General features: G+C 45.3%; 1 protein-coding gene across 1 annotated transcript; it reads left to right on the top strand.

Moving 5' to 3' along the window:
- The first annotated feature begins 1428 nt into the window (after positions 1 to 1428).
- LOC8027662 (proclotting enzyme) lies at positions 1429 to 18474 on the top strand. The gene is made up of 3 exons (XM_040220804.3): positions 1429 to 1536; positions 17975 to 18255; positions 18461 to 18474. The coding sequence occupies exons 1-3, from the start codon at positions 1430 to 1432 to the stop codon at positions 18472 to 18474; spliced, it is 402 nt and encodes a 133-aa protein (XP_040076738.1). The 5' UTR covers position 1429.
- Positions 18475 to 19526: the final 1052 nt, after the last annotated feature.

Below are 19526 nucleotides of genomic sequence, written 5' to 3'. Positions count from 1 at the left end.
TAAAAAAAAAGAGGATGCCCAAAGCGTCCCGGAGGGGATCTCTTGGTGGCTCTACCACAGCGCGAGTGGCAAATCCAAAATCATTCCCGTTTATGTATATATCTGAGAAAGACGTCGTTTGATACCCTTCTCCTCTTCCTCCACGCAACGGTGTCCGCATCCTTTCCATTTCTTCTACTGCTTACGTGATACCGCTGTTTCGTCTTGCGCGGTTTGCGTTGCCTCGCCGCCACCACGTTTGGGAGAGAATCTGCGTCTGGTGCACGCCCTGGCTCCGCCCGGTCCTTCCGTTGACCAAAGTCTCTATATATACGGCTGTGGGACTATTGCACCCCTCTGCAGCATGTATACACTACTGTTTCAAACCCACTTTAGACAGTTCGCCATAATCAGCTTTTCAACGTATACGTTGCTATATACATTATATATGTGCCGAGTGGTGGAAGTTTGAACTGAAAATATAAAGACATAAACTTACCTCGTTCAAATAAGCAATAAGCGAGTGTTTGGGGCGACCTACGGCGTTGTTTTGTAAACGGTGCCATGGTCATGTTTTTGCTGATTTCTGGGCTGCTGATAGATCACGCAACATTGGAAACATGAGGAATCAAAGCCTAAACCAATCATCTCTGTAAAAAAAAAAAAAAGAATGGGGGGAGGGGGGGGGGGGGGGCGGGAGGGCGTGGAGTTATGAGGGATTTAAATAGTTGTTTTTGAACTTAGTTTATTTTTGCTAAAAAAATATCGCACTTTGATGTTCTTACTTTAGAGATAGCGCGACGCGCTGAAGGAAGTCCAGTCAAAACTTTAAGATCCTCTGCAATGCTCAACGCCAGCGCGCTCTCGACGCTTAACATCTGTCGCAGCATTCCGCAGACGGGACGCACTCTATGCGAAACGCCGTCGTATGTTGCTTTTAGCGGGTTAATATTTAGTTCATATTTTTTATTGAACGAGGTAGGTTCCTTTGTTCATACTTCAATCTAAACTTCCGCCCTCCAGTCGTGCTTCTGTAGTAAATCGCAGAGCGACGTTTTGAGCGACAAATTCGTGCGTACCGTGGGAAGCGGGTTCGAGGCCTCATTGTACACGCTATATTCACCCAACTCTGCAACAGTCGATAGCACGAAGGAGCCAAGGTATTTCGTGCCTCAGTAAACTTCAAGTAGCGCGTTTATTTGCAATTCCGCAACGTACAGAAATTGAGAGATACGACATTTCTTTAAAAAAATACTAGTAATTGCAATACGTCCCTTAAATCCTGCGCAGGTTTTTTTATTTAGCATTAAATTCAACAGCAGAACGTAAAAATACTAAGAAAAACGAAAGTGTACAGGGATCAGCCTATAGCTGGCAGTAGCGCGTTTGTTTACAAAGATAGGCAAAGGAATAAACCTGACTCTCTGTATGTGTGCAGGCGGCCATATTTATGCAGGAGAGTGGCTACGAGAAAAAAGTCATCTGCGGAGGTGCTCTCATTTCTCCCAAGCACATCCTTACGGCAGCAGTCTGCGTCAGCGGCAGGAGACGGACGACGTGAGTTATAGGCTGATTTCATGCGTACGCGTTGAACATTAACGGACGAGGTTGATAAGATTATTATCCGCGCACCACCAGTATTGCCCCTGTTGAATGAGTGGTCAGTTTAGCCCACATCCGTGGTTCCCAGGTGCTCAAAGTCTTTTTTTTTTTAATTTCTTGATATAGTTATTTTCAGTGACGATCGGCAAGTTTCTAATTGGAGCAATATGTTCCATCTTCACGAATTAAAATTATAATTAAAGCTTTTAGTTAGGTAACCGAATTATCGTGACGGTTATATCCTCTCCACAGGGTGTTCGCGCCACTTCCGACTGCCATGAGAGTGGCAGAATATTACTTCCGGATCCCCCTATGTTTTCCTTGTGTGTGGGTGTGTGTCTGTCTTGTTTTTAAGTTCTCGATGCGCACCAGCACGATCAAAATGTCGCTAGTTGAGTTTCTCGCGACGAGAAATGCCGCCGAGGGCCGCCGAGCTTGAGTTACATCAACAGACGGTGTTAGGCTACATCAATGTGCTGCCGAGAGATGGCGCAACCCGACAAACCCGAGATTAGAGCGCCTAGATTGTAGAGAGGGTTCAACTGAAACTCTATAAGGAGCATTTGCAGTTTAATGGCGGACAGTTTCTGTAGAAAGTGTTTGCAAGTGCGCTGCGTCAACGCTGCGGTGCCTGAATCACGTCTTATATCTTGGGACTTTAGTATACGTCAAAATTGATCTCGAAATGGCAGCAAATTTGATCACTAAAGCCGGTACGTCATACTGTCGGATACCGTGATCCTGGCGGTTGGGTGTGGAAGTACAGGCAGAATGTATACGAACGAACGCAAGACGCTCTCGTTGCGGCATCCCAACTCCTGCACTTTTAGAAGAAAACGGTCTATACCTGTCTAAAGGTTCTTGTACTCTATTTCGTTTTAGAAAAGGAAAAACTTTCGTCCCTGAAAGCATGGAGGCTAAGTTTCTCCGTCGTCTGCATCTCAATATGGTGTCCCAGAATTGAGCGAATCAAGCACAATAAGGCTTAACGAATAAGCTATGTCGACCGTATTTTCTGGGCTATAGTCCGCGCACTTTACGTCTTACCTTTGCTATTCTTCGAGCCAGAATTCCTTCGTCAGCACCGCACATCACGGAGGAGAGGTAATCCATTAGCGAAACCAAAAGCCGCTCTCAAGAAAGTAAATTCGAAGCAGCCTCTTGGCTCATTTTCGCACGTTAACAAGAAAATATTGCGAAAAATGAAAGAAGGTAAAATCGCTCGCCACCAGATGCAGGGACAAGCAGATTAATTGCAAGTAGCTAGGCTAGGTGGTGCTAGGTACCGTCAAATTCATGGCTCACAAAAATGTTTGCTCACGATACACAGATCTACATACACAAGCATCAGCTGAACAGTTACGAGCTCATAGACAACGCATTCAAAAATAAACGTCAACGTACACTGCCCCAATTATTAATTCCGACCTCTGCGCTTCTGCCTCTTATACTAGTCGTTTTGAAAGTATGGATTTTCTTGATGGGCACCTAAGCAATAAATAATATTTCCAGCACGTTGCTTGTTCTCAGTAATGTTCTACTTCCGAATGTATTTTGAATGCTTCAGTGGATAAATCACTTAGTAAAATGCAAACGCTCATGCTGTAATTATTTACAAAAGACGACGAAACAAGCCAATTCACTGCGGTTCTAAGGGGTCTAGGACTTTTCGATGTATGGAGTTTCGGTGAAGGGCGTTTCGGTGTAGGACGTTTCGGTGCGGTCTTCTCAGGAGCACGGACGTTTCGATACATGGACAGTTCGGTGCATGGATATTTTCGGTACATAGACAATCAGAATACGAGATTTTTTTTTTTTATTTTCTCTATAGTCTTCTGAACAGCTAAAAAAAGTTACCTCACTAAAGATATTGAAAAAATGATATCGAAGTAATCAATTAATTTCAATGTTACTTTTATTCCAAACTTTGGGTGGCTTAAATACACATAAAAATTGAGGAGTTCCCTGTTTATTGGTTTTTTGTGGTCGTTACCTGGTCACTCACGTTTTGATCAGTTTCAATAGCAGTCGTCTTTCAACGTTCGCGACTTAGAAATATACCGTTTTCTACTCACTAATGGCGAATTCCACTGGTCGTTTTGGAGCACGCCAGGTTCAGTAGACCAGATCCGAGATGGGGCACGCGATCTGGATGAAGTCGCTCCGCCTCCGGATCCAGAATAAAAGGTGACCACTCCCCTAGGATTGGTGGATGCCTTCCCGTCATTCACCTTCCCGCGGTCCTGCTTCTCGAAGTAAATGATTTCGCATTAGCGGCGCTAACAACAGGCCTTCAACGCGAGAGCGAAGTTAAGCATGATGTGAAAGATGCGTGTCTATAAGCGATGTGCATCACCATAGCCCCCTTGCCTCTTCATCGTAATACTCGTGAATGGTGTCCAAGTACGTCTAGATTTTCAGCCTTTGCTGCGGTGGTCCAAAAAGACAGTCGAACTCGTGCGGGACATACAAGCGATCCTCGTCGTCACTGCTACTCGAGCCGCTGCTGCAGGAGGAGCAGCTCGAGCAACTTCACGACAACCTGTCATCAAGCAGCAGCAGTGAAGCGGGTGGCACTCCGCGAGTGATTGTTACGAAATTCTTCCGAGGCGAGATGCCCGGCGAGAAAGCAAGTCACGTGGGCGAGTCGAAGACTGGCCAGGCTGCGTCCTGGTCGAATCCGCTGAAATCGGCGAAGCGACTTTTCTCGAGTCCGAATCGAGATCTGATTGGAAGCGGATATAAACTGACGAGTAGAACATGTCCGTCTTAATCGCGATCGCCCAGTGAAATAGGCCCGCTCCAGAAAAGTCGATCCCGGCGCGCTCCTAAACGAGCAGTGGAATTCGACATAGGTTGGGAATCGTTCTTATTTCCAGTCGCTATCAAGCAAGAACCCCGCGCGCAGAAAGCAAGCGTGTTTTCTGCAGCTTTCAAAGGCTGAAGCAGGACTCTGTCCGGCAACCACTCCTATACTCCGTTCACCCTTAAGCTGAGCGGGGGAAGCTACTTCCTCTTGGGACCTGTCATACGCCTCAATTTTAAATATCTTTCTACAGATGTGTACGCACTGTCGAATCTGGCGGACTCTCCGGACAAGTTGAAAAGAAAAGGAACTTGACGAAACTACGAAAAGAAAGCCAATATTGAAAGAAACATTTTATTTCGAATTCTACCCCTGTTTTAGTTCGACGTGAGCGCGTCGGTGAAGTTAAATAAAAACAGAAAGAATAAACATAGAGAAGTCCGTACACCGAAATGAACGTACACTGAAATGTCCTTTCACCGAAAAGTCCCTGCACGGATAGGTCCTTGCACCGAAAACACCGCACCGAGGTGCTGTTCTGTCCGTCCCTATGTTTATTCTTTGTTTTTATTCATCTACCCTAGGCAGTCCGACAAATTGCCCTGGGGCACGTTGCCCTTTCCGACGAGTTTCCCCTTTCTGCTAATTGTCCAATGACCACACGGCTTCGCTATTTGAAAAGTTGGCATTTGAGTTGACCATTCGGGTTGACCAGGTCCCCCAGAAGGACATGCAAAATTAGATTTATACAAGGTTTATACATATGGTGACAGTAGTTTGTGTGAGATTGGCTGGTGTTGCATTTTAGAGAATTAACTCTAGATAACCATATTTGCAATATAGTTTCATCAAACTACTGCCACCAAATGTTGGGCGAGTAACTCTGCTTTTTCATTGTAAAAGTTTAATCATTGCCTTGTTATCAACTCAGCCATGGTTTCTGGTTTGCACTTTTAGTGATAATAAAAAAAACTGTACGTTTTGGGGCTACTTTGTCGTTCTTAAAGTTCTCTAACCACAAAAAAAAAAAAAACAGTGAACCGTGAACGCTGCTTTAAATTGAGAATTGCTCAAATCGAAGAGGTTGCAAGCTCTTAAAAAAAAAAATAAAACACAGTTACAGATATAAAAATTCAATTGTAATCTTAATAAATAATTTAAGCCACATATTTACGCCGAAATGTCCGTGCACCAAAAAGTCCGTGCACCGAAACGTCCGTGCACTGAACCATCTAACACCGAAAAGTCCGTGCACCAAAAAGTTCGTACACCGAAATGTCCGTACACTGAAATGTCCTTTCACCGAAAAGTCCTTGCTCCGAAAAGTCCGTGCACCAAAAAGACCGCACCGAAACGCCCTGCACCAAAACGTCCTTCACCGAAATGTCCGGATCCCGTTCCAAGCCATGTGTTTGTTTCCCCGCAAGGCACGTCGTAGAAAAGCGCGAAGTACGGCAGCTTTTCTATCGCGGTATCTGTTTTTTTTCTTGTTTTTGCGCTTTTCCCGTGAGGCTGCAATTGTAGTCTTGAAGTAAACTCTGTTGAGGGGGCATTTCATTAGCTGGGAGTTACGGCAGGTGTTGTGTACGGAGCTATGCCGTTGTGAGCTCGTAAACTTCTTGTGCCCATCCCAGCGCGTCACTTGGAGGGCAGTTTCTCCAGGAACCGTTGTATATTTAAACAGCAATATAAAGAATCGCTGTATTTGTCGTTTTTACTTATCATTCCCCCTACTGCTAGAATTCCAATCTGTAACTACTAAATATACGTAATTTCCGTAATATGTCAAGCCTGTTCAGTCCTTCCTCCAGAGCGTAATTGCTATCGTGGAAGGAACAACAAGACATCCCAGACGACAGTCACCTTCGCCACTCTACAATAGGAACTACGGTTGAGACCTGCGTTTTAACATGACTATCCGCAGGTCGATCGATTGCACAGTAAAGGCCCGTTTACACTCTTGCAACCGAGTACGAGCGAGAGAGACGAGATTTGTTAAAACCTCTCAAGATTTCTTAGGACGAGAGAACACACTGGCACGCTGGCGCTATATGTCCGGTGATCCTGGAACTGCATTTCGCAAAAGCGAAGCTTTTGCGGTGTTTCCGAGGTCAAATGTGCGTAATACCTATGAGAAAGGCTTGTTTGTAATATTGACACAAGTTTTTCGAGCCAAGATAGATAGGATAATGCTCAGGAGAAATAGAAAATATGCCGGACTGCCAAATTTACATTGCTACCCAATAGAAGGCGCCAGTGTATCCTCTCGTTGTAAGAGGTTTCAAGGAACCCAGTTTTAAGAGGTCGCAAAAGTGTGTACGGGCCTTAATCCCTCAAGCGGTGTTAAACTCTTTCACGTAAAGCAGTGTCAACGTGCGAACGTTTACGTCATCTCAGCTAGTTGTTACCCCACTGATACGCGAACACACGTTCACATCGGTGACAATTCCAGTCTTCGACGCACAACACTGCCATCGCGATGTTGCTGGCACGCGGAAACTCAAACCCTGTTGATTGCCGGTTGGCACTCGGCATCATGCAGGAAACAGAACCGAACGCTGTACAAAAGACACGGAGGAACCAGGCAGCAAAATCGATCTGTCTTGGGTGCAGTTTCCGCAGTTTCCATGACGTCGTCAACGTCAACAAGTCGTTCCGCAATCTGGAGACTGCTATCCAATAGCGAGTTCGTTTCACGGCACTCGTGCCCACGCGTCCCCACTCGCAGCATAGAGCGGGTTCGTTTCAGCCGGCACTCCACGAGTGGTTGCACTCTCCGAGTTGGTTTCAGCGCTGGCACCCCACGCGTGCATGCGCTCGCTGCACCGAGGAAATCGGGAGTGCGCCAAATGCAATCCCGTCATGCCTCGCACCGGCGAGGAGCGGGAGCAGACGATGAGGGTTCGTCTGCTACGATGCGTCGCGGAACCGAAGGGAAAAAAAGTAGATTTTCTGATAGAAATCGCGTCCCGCGGGCAACGTAATCAAAGACGAGCTTGAATTGTGAGCGTCTGCTATTTCAGGAAGGAAGGAATTGACAAAACGTGCTCTATTTGCAGGTTTTAAGTCGCTCTGTTGCCGTACAGACGCTGAAATATACCAGGCTGTAAAGGAATGCTGAGAACAAACACATCAGTGGCCCCCGAGATGTTTATCACCATCCGTGTGCGGGTGAAAAATTGAACATTTTTCGACAAAACTCCCTCAGCGGAAACCTGTGAGTGCCCCATAAGCACCAGAGGAAGCTAAACATAGTGACTTTAGCCAAGGCTTGGGCAACACCATCATGTTGAACATTTACCTGCGTCAGCTAACTTGCCCCATTGTATTGTGTTCGAGAAAGCTCTCGTTCTCGACGCCCTCACCAAGGCTAATAGAGAGTTTTAGTAGATCGTTCCCATGACTCCGATAACGATACCCGATACTCCGCCACCGCCTCCTTCGCGCATGCATAGCATCGTTATCGGGGCTATCCGAGGTATCGGAACGATCTACTAAAAGTCTCTAATATCTGATCCGCCTGTAATGACGGTCGAAATCGAAAGTCCCACGAAACGTTTTGCTGGATATTTCAACAGACTAGTTTTAAGCCGTACCTTTTCAGTGGTTCACATATAATACCCTGCTCAAACGGATCAAGCTTCTGCTCTGACAGCATCATTAGTTTTCTTCAGTGTAAGCGATTGTAAAGAGCAACCAGCTGTTTTGTAAACAGCTGGTTGGGGAAATTTACGCCGTCTGTAACTGTCTCTACGACAGCCGAATTGCTTGAAGTCATCGCAAATGAGAACTAAAGGTTGCAGCGACCAACGTTTGTAGATATACGTTGGTAGCGACTGCCACTCTCGCATTTACACCCATCACTAAATAGAGATCGTACATACTAACTCTAGAGGAAAAGGTCGGCCATTTTCCCATGCATTCTGACTGCCGCAAGCAGCAGAGCATGCAGGCAGACCCTCGGGGTCATACACATTGTTACCAGCTGCCTTTGATTTCACAAATATAATTATATCATCAGAGCAGTTTCACAAAATTCAACAATCCGCGAACTTACCGGTGGGAAGATATTCGCGTTCCTTTCGAAGCATTTTTTTTTTTTTTTGCATAGTGCGAAGATGTACGGCCTCGCGTCAACGCTAAACTAAACCAGATAACCGTCCTCGCGGGCGGGGCGCGAGTGGGCGAGCCCCAGGATTATGAAACCGAGCAAACACCAGATTTCCGAGATTTCAACAGAAGGGAAGTTAATGCAGCGTAATTAGTATACTGTTTTTTATAAGCATTAGAGTAGCTCAGAATTCAGTTTACAACGTTAAATAATCACTATTTATATTGCTGACAGTTTTCGGTCTTCGCGATTACCATTGCGACTGCCGTCCTTCAGCTGGCAACATCGGTTTTTTTCTCTCGTTTTCTGTCACTCTCTTTCACGATCTTTCATTCGGGGCCCAGGATGTCGGCGCGCGGCATTTGCCACTCCTCCTCACCCACCTTTACCCCCCTTCATCACTCCGAACAGAAAGGTGCTAGTTTCGGTTTGAGGTTGGTACCTTTTCTACAACATAGATGGCGGCTGCATCTGTCTTCTGCACTCGGCGCATTTGGCGTGTTCATTTGATTCCAGGGGCCCTAATCTGGACATTTGGCAAAAAAGTGGGCGAGAAATCCGGCGGCTATGATTGGCCGGCGCCAAGGTCAAGTGCGGCGGTGACCAATCCCGGCGCTAGATTTCTCGCCGACTTTTTCGCCAAGTGTCCAGATTAGGGCTCCAGTTCTCCGTGCAACACACTGCGAGTGCGATGCATTCTGGGAGAGAACTCAAACGGTGCCAGTGCAAGTGAAATGAACTCGCTATTAGCGCAACGTACGTAGCGACGCTGGCACTGATCGGAAACTTGGCTGTTTCTAACGGCTTCGTTTTGCTAGTTTGTAAAAATGTGCAGTCAAAACGTCAATGCAACCTAGATGCCATGCATGTTTGGACTGGGAGACCGAATTACAGGCGGCCTTCGCTGCCGCTGGACCTTAATCAACTCAATAACGTCTATCAAACAACGCGCGCGAAGTGCTCTAAAAACGAAACCAAAAGAAGATGGAGCAGGAAGGCGGAACTGCCCTCCCGTCTGCCTAGAGAAGGAGAAAAACCTCGTTCCTCCCTTTTTCTCGTGCCCGCTTGGGTTATAGGAAGTATTCAAAGGACGCCATATTTGTGGGTGCTCTTTAGAGCGCATGCTCAGAGCGAGCTCCTATTAATAGGCTGCTATGACCGGCAATCTTGATGGTTCGGAATGCACGCGGCGAAAGAACTGTGGAAGCTCGGCGTCAGCACCCGCTCAGCAGTGGCGCACACAGCTACGGCCGCCAGTGAATACTCCTTATAAGTACTGGAGGTTATAAGTACTAGAAGGGGGCAAGTTGCAATATTGGTGAAGCCTAGTCATAAAAAAGTTTAAACCAACGTGACCGTAGATCTCTCTGGCAATTGGTGCGCGTGACATGTCACGTGTGAGATGGATGGTTGATTGTAGAAGGACTCCCTGCAGGATTGCGCGCGCTCCGTCTGGTAGGTTTTATCATATCGAAGGCTAGACGAAGGCTAGCTACGGTCACGTGATGTTGTCACGTTGTCCTGATAAGTGAGGAGGACAAGGAGGAAAATGAGAAAGAGGCGAGGCGTCAAGAGAGCATGGCTTGTGGAGGCCACGCGGCCGACGTCATGCCCTCTCCTACCCTTTTATCCTCCTTGGCGTCAATAGCAGTGAGGAAATCGCGCAATTGCTACCTTTTTATCCTTTTTTTTTTGGTAAAGTTTGGCTGCCGAATGTTTTGTAAAGGGCGGCGTGTGTATTTTACAAATAGGATTACAAACAAACCGGAGCGCCTCTAGCGGACGCCACCGGTGCCCCGCATGCGCGATGGAGGGTGGGCAAGAAGCTCTACGTCGCCCATAATCAAGCCATTGAAATGCGATGTTGTCAACATCGGTGTGAGTCCCCGGGCTTTTTATCGCGTTTTAATTGTTGATTCTAGGTGTTCCTAACAATCTCCGACTACGTGAGCGGCTTCAGAAAAATTAACCAGGCTCGATACACCCTAAAACTTCGCGTGAAAAATGTGACGTCCTTCAATTCATTTCACGTGGACGCCGCAGAATGGGCGCTAAAGCCTAACTCCCACGATGAGATTCTGCTCGCTATTTTCAGTCGCAACGTCGCTCGGGCTGCAAAAGCGTGGACCGTAGCCGAGATGGTGTACGTCGATACTAAAAATCGACAGTAGAATCGGACATTACAAGTCGGTGATGGCCACTGGTAACAATGATCAAAATCTCCTTGAATCTACTGTTTACATTGAGCAGACTTATCCCAACCAACCTTCAGTCTTAAAAGTTGTTTGAGGCCTGCACTTAGTTCTTATTATCGCAATTACCGGGTCAACGCTTGGTTTCCCGGCCGCTGTGGTTTGAACGAGGAGACGACAAAAATGCAGACAGTTTGAAAGAGCAGACGTCTGTTCGAACGCATGCGCAATGGAGTGTGGGCAAGAAGCACCGCGTCTCGCGTCAATAGATTATTGGAATGTCACGTTGTCGGCGTATGTGTGAGTCTGCGTAGTCTATTTTTTATTTATTTATTTATTTATTTATTTACAGATACTACTGCCTTCTCATGGAGGGCGTTGTAGGACGGGCTTCTAAACAATGACTGAAACGTACAATATGGGACAAGGCCAGTGCAACGAACATATTAAAGAGCAGAAACCGTGAAACCGACAACCGAAATACTGCACAACAATGAAACGAAACAGTGAGCATCATTACACTTTGCCATGTACATTTTACCATTTACGCTAGAAAGCGAACAAGACATTGAACGATGTTATATACACAAACGACCAACACAACTTAGTTCGAGATATATAGCTGCCAAACTATTTCAGGAGCAGTGCATAGAAAAATTGGCTAACAGACAGCAGTCACAACAAAATCAAAACAATAAGCAATAAGTAGCCTCGAGGTTATTTAAATAATGAAAAGAGCGAGGCTTTAAATGATTGGATGGAAGTCGTGTTTACGATGTCAAAAGGCAGCTCATTCCATTCAGTAATGGTTTTAGGAAAAAAAGAAAACTTGAAGCAGTCGGTATGGCATTGATAGTCTGTAAGTGATAAGGCATGGTAGCTACGTGTGCTTATCGCAGATTTTAGAGTGACATAGCGTGACCTGTCTATTCTAAACCCATCGTTTATCAGTGTGTATAGGAAAGTGAGTCTGTTAATTTTCCTACGCGTTTGGAGGGGCTGGATACCGGCTATGCTGTATAGGGCACTCACAGAATCTAATCTTTTGTATTTGTTGTAAATGAATCTTAGTGCCCTCTTTTGTATTTTTTCGAGTTTATTTATGTTCGATAATGTGTGTGGATCCCAAGTAATGTCAGCATATTATAAAAGTGGCCTGATGAGAGATTTGTAGGCTATTAATTTTGTTGCAGATGTAGAGTGTCTTAAGTTACGTTTCAGATACCACAGTTTGAGCATCGCCTTCTGACACAGCGAGTCAATGTGGGCATTCCATCTGAGATCAGAAGATATAGTGACTCCAAGATATTTGAATGAAGAAACTTGTTGCAGAGCAGAGTTATTTAAACTGTATGAAAAGACCAACGGAGACTTTTTACGCGTTATTGTCATCGAAACGCATTTTTCAAGGTTTAACTGCATTTGCCATGTCTGGCACCAGTCACTGATTTTTTTCAGGCTCGAATTGAGATTAGCTTGATCTGCGCCATTTTTAATTTCAGAAAATATAACCAGATCATCGGCAAATAGGCGAAAATTTATGTTTATGTTATCTTTTACTACGTCGTTTATATAAACGAGGAAAAGGAGAGGGCCTAACACGGATCCCTGGGGAACACCTGAATGCACCGGCAGTAATGATGATCGTTCCTTCTTTACCTCAACAAGCTGTTTCCTATTGCATAGGTAGTCTTTAATCCACCGAAGCACTTTGCCATTTGGTAATAATTTAGATAGTTTTACAAGAAGTTTGGGGTGTGACACACGGTCGAAGGCCTTCGAAAAATCTAAAAATATTACATCCGTTTGCCCCCTTTTGTTAATAATTTCCGAAAAATAATGAACCGTTTCCGTAAGTTGCGTAGTCGTAGAGAGCTTACGCCTGAATCCATGTTGTTGAGAACAAATAACGTTGGTTGTTTCGAGAAAAGAAGAAATATGATTATGTACTATATGCTCAAGCAGTTTGTTGACCGTGCAGAGCAAAGAAATTGGTCTATAATTAGTAGTGTCATCGGTGCTCCCCAATTTGTGGATGGGAACGACTCTTGCGCATTTCCAATCATCTGGCACTGAACCTTCTCGTAGCGATTTTTCGAATAAACAGTATAAATATTTAGAACACCATTCCGCGTATCTCATTAAAAATTCATTCGGTATATCGTCGGGACCAGAACTTTTTTTAGTATCTAGACTGAGCAGAGAAGCGAACACTCCTTCCTCAGAGACGGCAATATCAGGCAGTGACTGTGCAAATTGAAAATCTGGCGAGCTCGGTTCGACACCGTTGTCTTGCGAAAACACACTGGAAAAGTACTGGTTAAAGGCGGTGGACATTTCTTTCCCCGCAGTTACGTCTACTCCGTCAACAATTATTTTATCTAGCTGTTCCTTCTTGGGAGAAATGTATCGCCAGAATTTCCTTGGGTCTGTTATTAAAATACGAGGGAGTGAGACGTTAAAAAAGTTATACTTGGATTTGCGTATAGAATTGTTTAACACCTGCTTTTGCTCCCTCATCTTGTCAGTATATTCTCCTAGTAGAAGATTGTGTTTATTTTTGCGCAGTCTATGAATTCTGCGTTTTAAGTGAATAATATTAGGCGTTAACCACGGTTTGTTATGATTTTTGGAGCGGAGAGTTCTTTTAGGCACATAAAGATTCAAACACCCATGAACTAGGTTTTTGAAATACAACCACATTTCGTTAACATTATTTTCTGGCGAAGAGTACAGACTAAGAAAAACGTCATGTTTAATTGCAAATTGGTCAATAACACTTTCGTCGAGCGCGTTCTTAATATCGTACACTCTGCGTGTGCTCCTACGAGCAGGACTAGCACAACCTACACTAGAGGGATTATATTCAAAAACAACAATGCGATGATCTGAGATGCCTTCCGAGACCTCACATGAAAAGGTGCGCTTCGCGACATCACTTGAAACAAACAGGAGATCAAGAGTATTTGACGATGAACCTTGAACACGTGTGGCTGTAGTCACGGTTTGATACAGGTTTAGATTGAACGACATTTCATTTAACAAGACAGAATCAGTACAGTTGTGGTTCAAAGGAGAAAGATTTTCCCACCTAATATTGGGAAGGTTAAAGTCACCTGCAATAATAACGTGCTTATTTTTTCTTACAATGGGCGTGAGGTGTGAGTATAAATTTTCTAAAAACGACAAGTCAGCATTAGGGGGACGATAAACACCACCAACAATAGTGGGAGCAGAAAATGAGTTTATTCTACCCCAACAAGACTCGGTTCCATCAACACCATTCATAACCGTAAAGTTCAGCGTATCTTTTAACATTATTGCGACCCCTCCACCTCGAGAGCACCGGTCTTTTCGAATGATTTTAAATCCGCTGGGAACAATTTCAGAGTCACTGATAGAGCTATGAAGCCATGTTTCAGTGATGACCAGTACATCGGGGTCATGCTCAGCTAACAAAATGTCAAGATCGTCAAGCTTGTTCAAAAGGCTACGAGCATTTACGTTAATTAGCTTAAAACTACTTGGCCCTGTAAGTTGACGTCAAGGTTGGGAAAATGAAGAAGCTGCATGCAGCCTTTCACGCTGAGCAGTATCACAGTTCCAAACATAGGCGTCACCGTTGATAAGGAGCTTATCATAGACGAGTTTAACCTTTTGTTTGTTAGCTCTCTCGGCTTGGGAGCTCTCCCATAAGTTACGACGCAATGACTGTACACGAACAGAGTAATCTTCGCCAATAGCGATATTAGTACCTTTTAGCTTCGTAACATTTTTCAAGAGGGCCATCTTATCATTGTAGTCAAAAAACCGCACTATAACTGGTCGCACTTTGTTTCTTTGATTTTTCCCTAGCCTATGCAAACGTCCGATGGAAGTTACCGTGACGCCTAGCATGCTTTCGAAGATGTTCACACTTACATACTCTTTTAAAGCGTAAAAGGTCTCCTGAGCTACCTCAGGAATACCATAAATTATTAGGTTGTTGCGTCGTGATCTGTTTTCAAGATCGTCCAGTTTCAGTTCAATATGCGATACGGAAGATGTTAGACCTGTTATTTTCTCCTCGCAATCTTGTATTTTTTTTACTTCCATGCTCAGGTTTTCAATCGTCCGTTCGATAGAATCTAAGCGATTATCAAGTTTTGCAAGCGCTTGATCGAATGACGATTTCCACGTTTTGATGTCCGCTACGTCTTGAGCCATCTTGTTTTGACTCTCGAGAATCTGCGCAAGCAATTCCTGAGTTGTAGGCCCAGGGTTCAGTTCTACATCGCCCGACAAGGCCAACTTGATTATGGAGCTTATAGCGGAAATGAAATCAGAACATGCCTGGGTGCTTGGCAGCAGTAAAAGCCAGATGTTATTGCTTTTGTGAGAGTCAGAATCAATTTGACCAACCTGCACGAGAACGAAGAACAGTTTAGGCGTCATGTTGGTTTGCTGCTGCCAAGCCCAGTGGTGGATGCTGGCCTCAGTCGCTCTTTTATACCCCGGAGGCGCTGGCGCTGTAGTCGAAGATGGTCTGGTGACTTGTGACGATGCAACTCTGGGTCTCACGCGGAGTGGTTATCGATACGACGTGAAGTTTAAGGACAGCAAGTTCACACGCGGCAAGTGTACGTTTACAATCAGCGCTGTAGCGTGGTTGTTTCCTTGGACGAAGTGACTTGTAGAATGGTAGTCGACTGGCCACGGGGATGCCATGATCAGCAGCTGCACGAGAACGAAGAACAGTTTAGGCGTCATGTTGGTTTGCTGCTGCCAAGCCATATTTTGAGTTGAAATTGGCGATTCTACGTCCTCATCTTGCCACTGTAGTCGTCTTGTCTCGTCTTACCACTTTAGTCGTTTGAGCGAAATTATCAAGGCTCGTTACGCCGCTAAACGCTGCGCAAATATTTTGACGTGCAGCGATTCATTCCCTTGAACGTCGCAGGATGGACGCCAATACTATGATGAGATTCTTCTAGCTATTTTCGTTCGCGACGTCGCTCGTGCTGTAAAAGTGTAGACGCTACCGGCGATGATCTACGTCGATACTGAAAATCGGAAGCGGGAGCAGACCGAGTGAATCAGGCGTAACAAGTCGGAGATGGTCACTGGTACCAATGATCAGCATTTTGTATCTGCTGTTTACTCCGAGCCTACTTAAAGGAGCTGTGCAACAGTTTCAGTTCTTTGATTAAATAATATGGCAGTTAGTGTCTCGACCTTTCTGAAGTAAGGAACAAAAAACCGCTTCTGCTTGCATGTCCTAGTTTTTATTTTAAAAATAGACAAAGATTGGGGTTTCCGGCACCTCTCAACTCCTTCACCATCTTCCGAGTCACGTGCGCTGTGATGTCAATAGGGTTTGCGCGGGGTTCCGGTGAAGCTCTCTCTCTAGATCCATCAGTGAGCAGCGAGAACTCACCCGCTCGCGACCGCGTGACCACGTGCTGGCGGGCGCAGCGCGAACAATATTGTGAAAGGAGAAAGTTCCATCCGGGTCCCGCCATACCCGTCCGGCCCTGTCCCCCTCCCTCTCTGGTTTCTGGCAGCTGTTCCCGGTAGCAGATAGAGCTGACGGTTTTAAGGACCTAGGATAGGTGGCGCCACTAAAACTCCGTATAATAAACGTTTTGTCGGTGATACCCGGTTTTTGACGCATTTATATTTATGTTGGAACGAGAAGATTTATAGAAAAGTTACCTTTTATCGAGCAGGTATTCGCACAACTTGCTATCTTTCTACAAGACCCCCAATGACGTCACGCCGCGTGTTTCTCATGGCCGCCGCTCGCGGCTGCAGGTCGGGGAATATTCTAATTTTTGCCTCGCGATTACGTGGCGGAATCTCAACATTTCAAAAGGAAGGAGTTGTGTTTTTGTCCTCTGTGTCAAGGTGAGCAAAACAAAAGTAGAAGATGCCAATTCCTTTCAACGTTAAAATCGTTGCACAGCTCCTTTAAGTTTTTTGAGGCCTACAATTACTTCTTATCGAAATCACCGGGTCAGTTTGGTCTGCGGGCCACTTTTGTTTAAACGAGCAGACGACAAAAAGCAGACAAGTTTGAAAGAACAGACGACAGTTTGAACGATCAGGCGGCCGTTTGAATTTGAAGACGCACTGAACCCGCGGGTGGTCCGGAGAGCTCGGCAGTTTTCCCTCTTTCATGTTGGAACATAGCAAATACAACTGGCGACCACATCTACCTGTGAATTCAACCCAAAGTGTTGCCCCCACAAGCAACTGTAGTTCCACAGCGTCTGGTTTGCCTTTTCACGGCCCCTATCCACGTTCTCGGACGAACCGAGCAGCGGGAAACACAAAAACTGACCTTCAAACCTTTTACAACTCTTGGTACAGTCCCCGCCGTGGCGTTTTGACGAGAAGGCACATTTTTTGCCTAATTTCTTAAAAAAAAAAAAACGAAAAAGAACAAAGCAGTAAAGCATGTCTTATACGGTCACTTCCGCCCACCACCCCATACCGGAAGGGCGCCGACGCGCCACCACCGCCGCACGACTGTATACAGCCTGAACGTAGCATGCATCAATGGGCGATTTGTCTCAAAGCTGTAGATGAGCAATTTAGCCAGTGCAGTACAAACGCTAGCCTTGGGTCTTTAACGTGCACCACGCAGTAGCGATACACGACCGCAAGCCGGTAGGATGCTCATCCAGATCGAAACGGGCAGTGGTGGGGATCGAACCCAGGATCCCTAAATTCTGCAACGCAATTTTTTTTGTGTTGTTAAGCTAAAGAGCGACATGAAAGAGAAGATGTGTCTGCCGCATCCACCACCGCAGCTCCGACACCAACAGGAAGGATCGCGGCCGGCAGCAAGAGGCTTCCTCTAAGACTTCATCATGTAAAAATCAAGAGACGATGCACTTTATTGGACGCGGTAAACACACTATAGTCGGCTAAAGGTAAGAGTTCAGGTGATGTTCCTCCCGACAGTTTCCACTTTAGCAGAGCGAACGCTGTAGAAGAGGCACAGACCTTTTCTCCATACTTCGCACTGGTAAAACGGAAACAGGTTGGAGCAGCTTTTCCAGAAATCTTAGCCTGCCACCAACTATAGTCGGAGACGCCTTTGAGGCACCACAATTGACGCCTACGAACAAACGGAGAAGTAGAGCAGGATAAAACTCGAAGGTTCGGCAGAGAACAAGCTAACCCATTGCAGCGAAGGAGTGGTTATTGTCATTGAACGCAGAGGAAAAGTAACTACCAAAATCTCTCGTATAAGCAGTCTATCGATTCGTGGATGATAGCTTGCTTATTTCTCTGCAGGCAACCAGCGGGGCTGCCCAGCGTGCGTCTGGGCGTTGTCGACCTGCACTCGACGGGTGACGACACTCGGGTGATAAACGTGGACGTTAAGGCAATTCACAGACATCCCAACTTCAATGTACGGACGTACAACAACGACGTGGCCCTGCTAGAGCTGAGTAAAGAGGTACCCTTCAGCGAGTTTGTGAGGCCCGTATGCCTGCCCCTTGGGGAAATCTCCATGAAGAACTTGACCGGTCGCCGGGCTTCTGTCGTTGGCTGGGGGCACCCCATCAACGTCGGTAAGTTTCGTCGGATTACCTTCTTCGTTCGGGTATACAGACATGTCACCCTTTTCAATGCTTCTACAAAAAAATAGATAGCCTGTTCAAAGTGGCCTTCGATCAGCTTTGAACTAACTAAGCCGTAAATGGTTCTCAAATCAATATAAGCGAGAAGCTTGGAGTAACTGATAGCAATTACTTATAATCCTAATCCCCGATACAGTGGCACAAGTTTAATTTTCATCACAAGTCGTCAATAAATGGGGACTCAAAAATTATTTAATTTTTTGTCTCATAGTCTCGAGAGCAATGCATCTTCAAAAAATCTAGCTGTGTCTCTAGGAAATGTGTTCGCACTCAACTACAGCAGGTTTTACGCCACAAACACTCAAAATTGCAGAGTACAGTAAAACAAATACGCTTTCTACTTCGCACTGCACACCGTTCCGTATTTAACAAACGGAAGCGCCATCTAAAATGAGAGGAAACTACCCATGTATTATGCACCTGCCTACTACCAGAAGAACCCGTTTGAAGCTCCGCAAGGTATCCTTTTTTGGCGTAGAACTACGTCTATCTTCGCTCTTCGAATGGGGCGCAAAGTTGCAAGTTGATGTCACAAAAACTTGGTCACAGAAGTGACATCTCTCTCGAGTATAATTTAGGGGTCGTTGGGTCACATGACATTTATTTATTTCAATGTCTTCAAGGCTCAAAGGGCATAACAGAGGGGTGTGGGTAAAAATAGTATACACAAGAAAAAACACACAAAATAAAGGACAAAGGCCAACAATGTACTACGGCTGGAAGTAAAAAATTATGCAGCCTAATATGTTTTAGCAAAAAATATTTATCAATATAGGTCTAAATCAATCAATTGATGGTATACTTACTAACCATGCGGAAAGGTGGTTCCAGTCAGAGGACGTTCTAGGAATGAAGGAGTCAATGAACGCTGAGGTTCTGCAGTGAAGTATGCCGACTTTAAAGTGATGATCGACGCGCTGCAAAATAAAAGATGGTTTGACAAAAAGTGAGCCCTTCAGTGAGGTGTTAGAATTATGAATGTTGTAAAAAAGACATAAAAGAGACATGATATTTACGGATCATGAAATGCACTGCAGCTGTACGATGTTGCATGGATTCGATGTTATTCATGAGCTTTGTTTGACCGGGACCCCAGATTGCTGCGGCATGCTCGATTTTTAAGCGAACTAGTGCTTTGAATAAAATTAATTTTTAGGACAAGGGGGCTGAAGAGCAGTTTCTTTTTAGATATTCAAGTATAT

This window comes from Ixodes scapularis, unplaced genomic scaffold, assembly GCF_016920785.2.
Source record: "Ixodes scapularis isolate PalLabHiFi unplaced genomic scaffold, ASM1692078v2 PGA_scaffold0__279_contigs__length_252992795, whole genome shotgun sequence".
In the NCBI taxonomy this organism is placed as follows: domain Eukaryota; kingdom Metazoa; phylum Arthropoda; class Arachnida; order Ixodida; family Ixodidae; genus Ixodes; species Ixodes scapularis.
The sequence above is the reverse complement of the archived record's forward strand: the minus strand, read 5'-3'. Positions and strand labels throughout refer to the sequence as shown.

Coding starts and splice junctions, on each gene's coding strand:
- LOC8027662 (XM_040220804.3), top strand. CDS start 1,430: ATGCAGGAGAGTGGCTACGAGAAAAAAGTCATCTGCGGAGGTGCTCTC. Junction 1,537..17,974: donor AGCGGCAGGAGACGGACGAC/GTGAGTTATAGG, acceptor ATTTCTCTGCAG/GCAACCAGCGGGGCTGCCCA.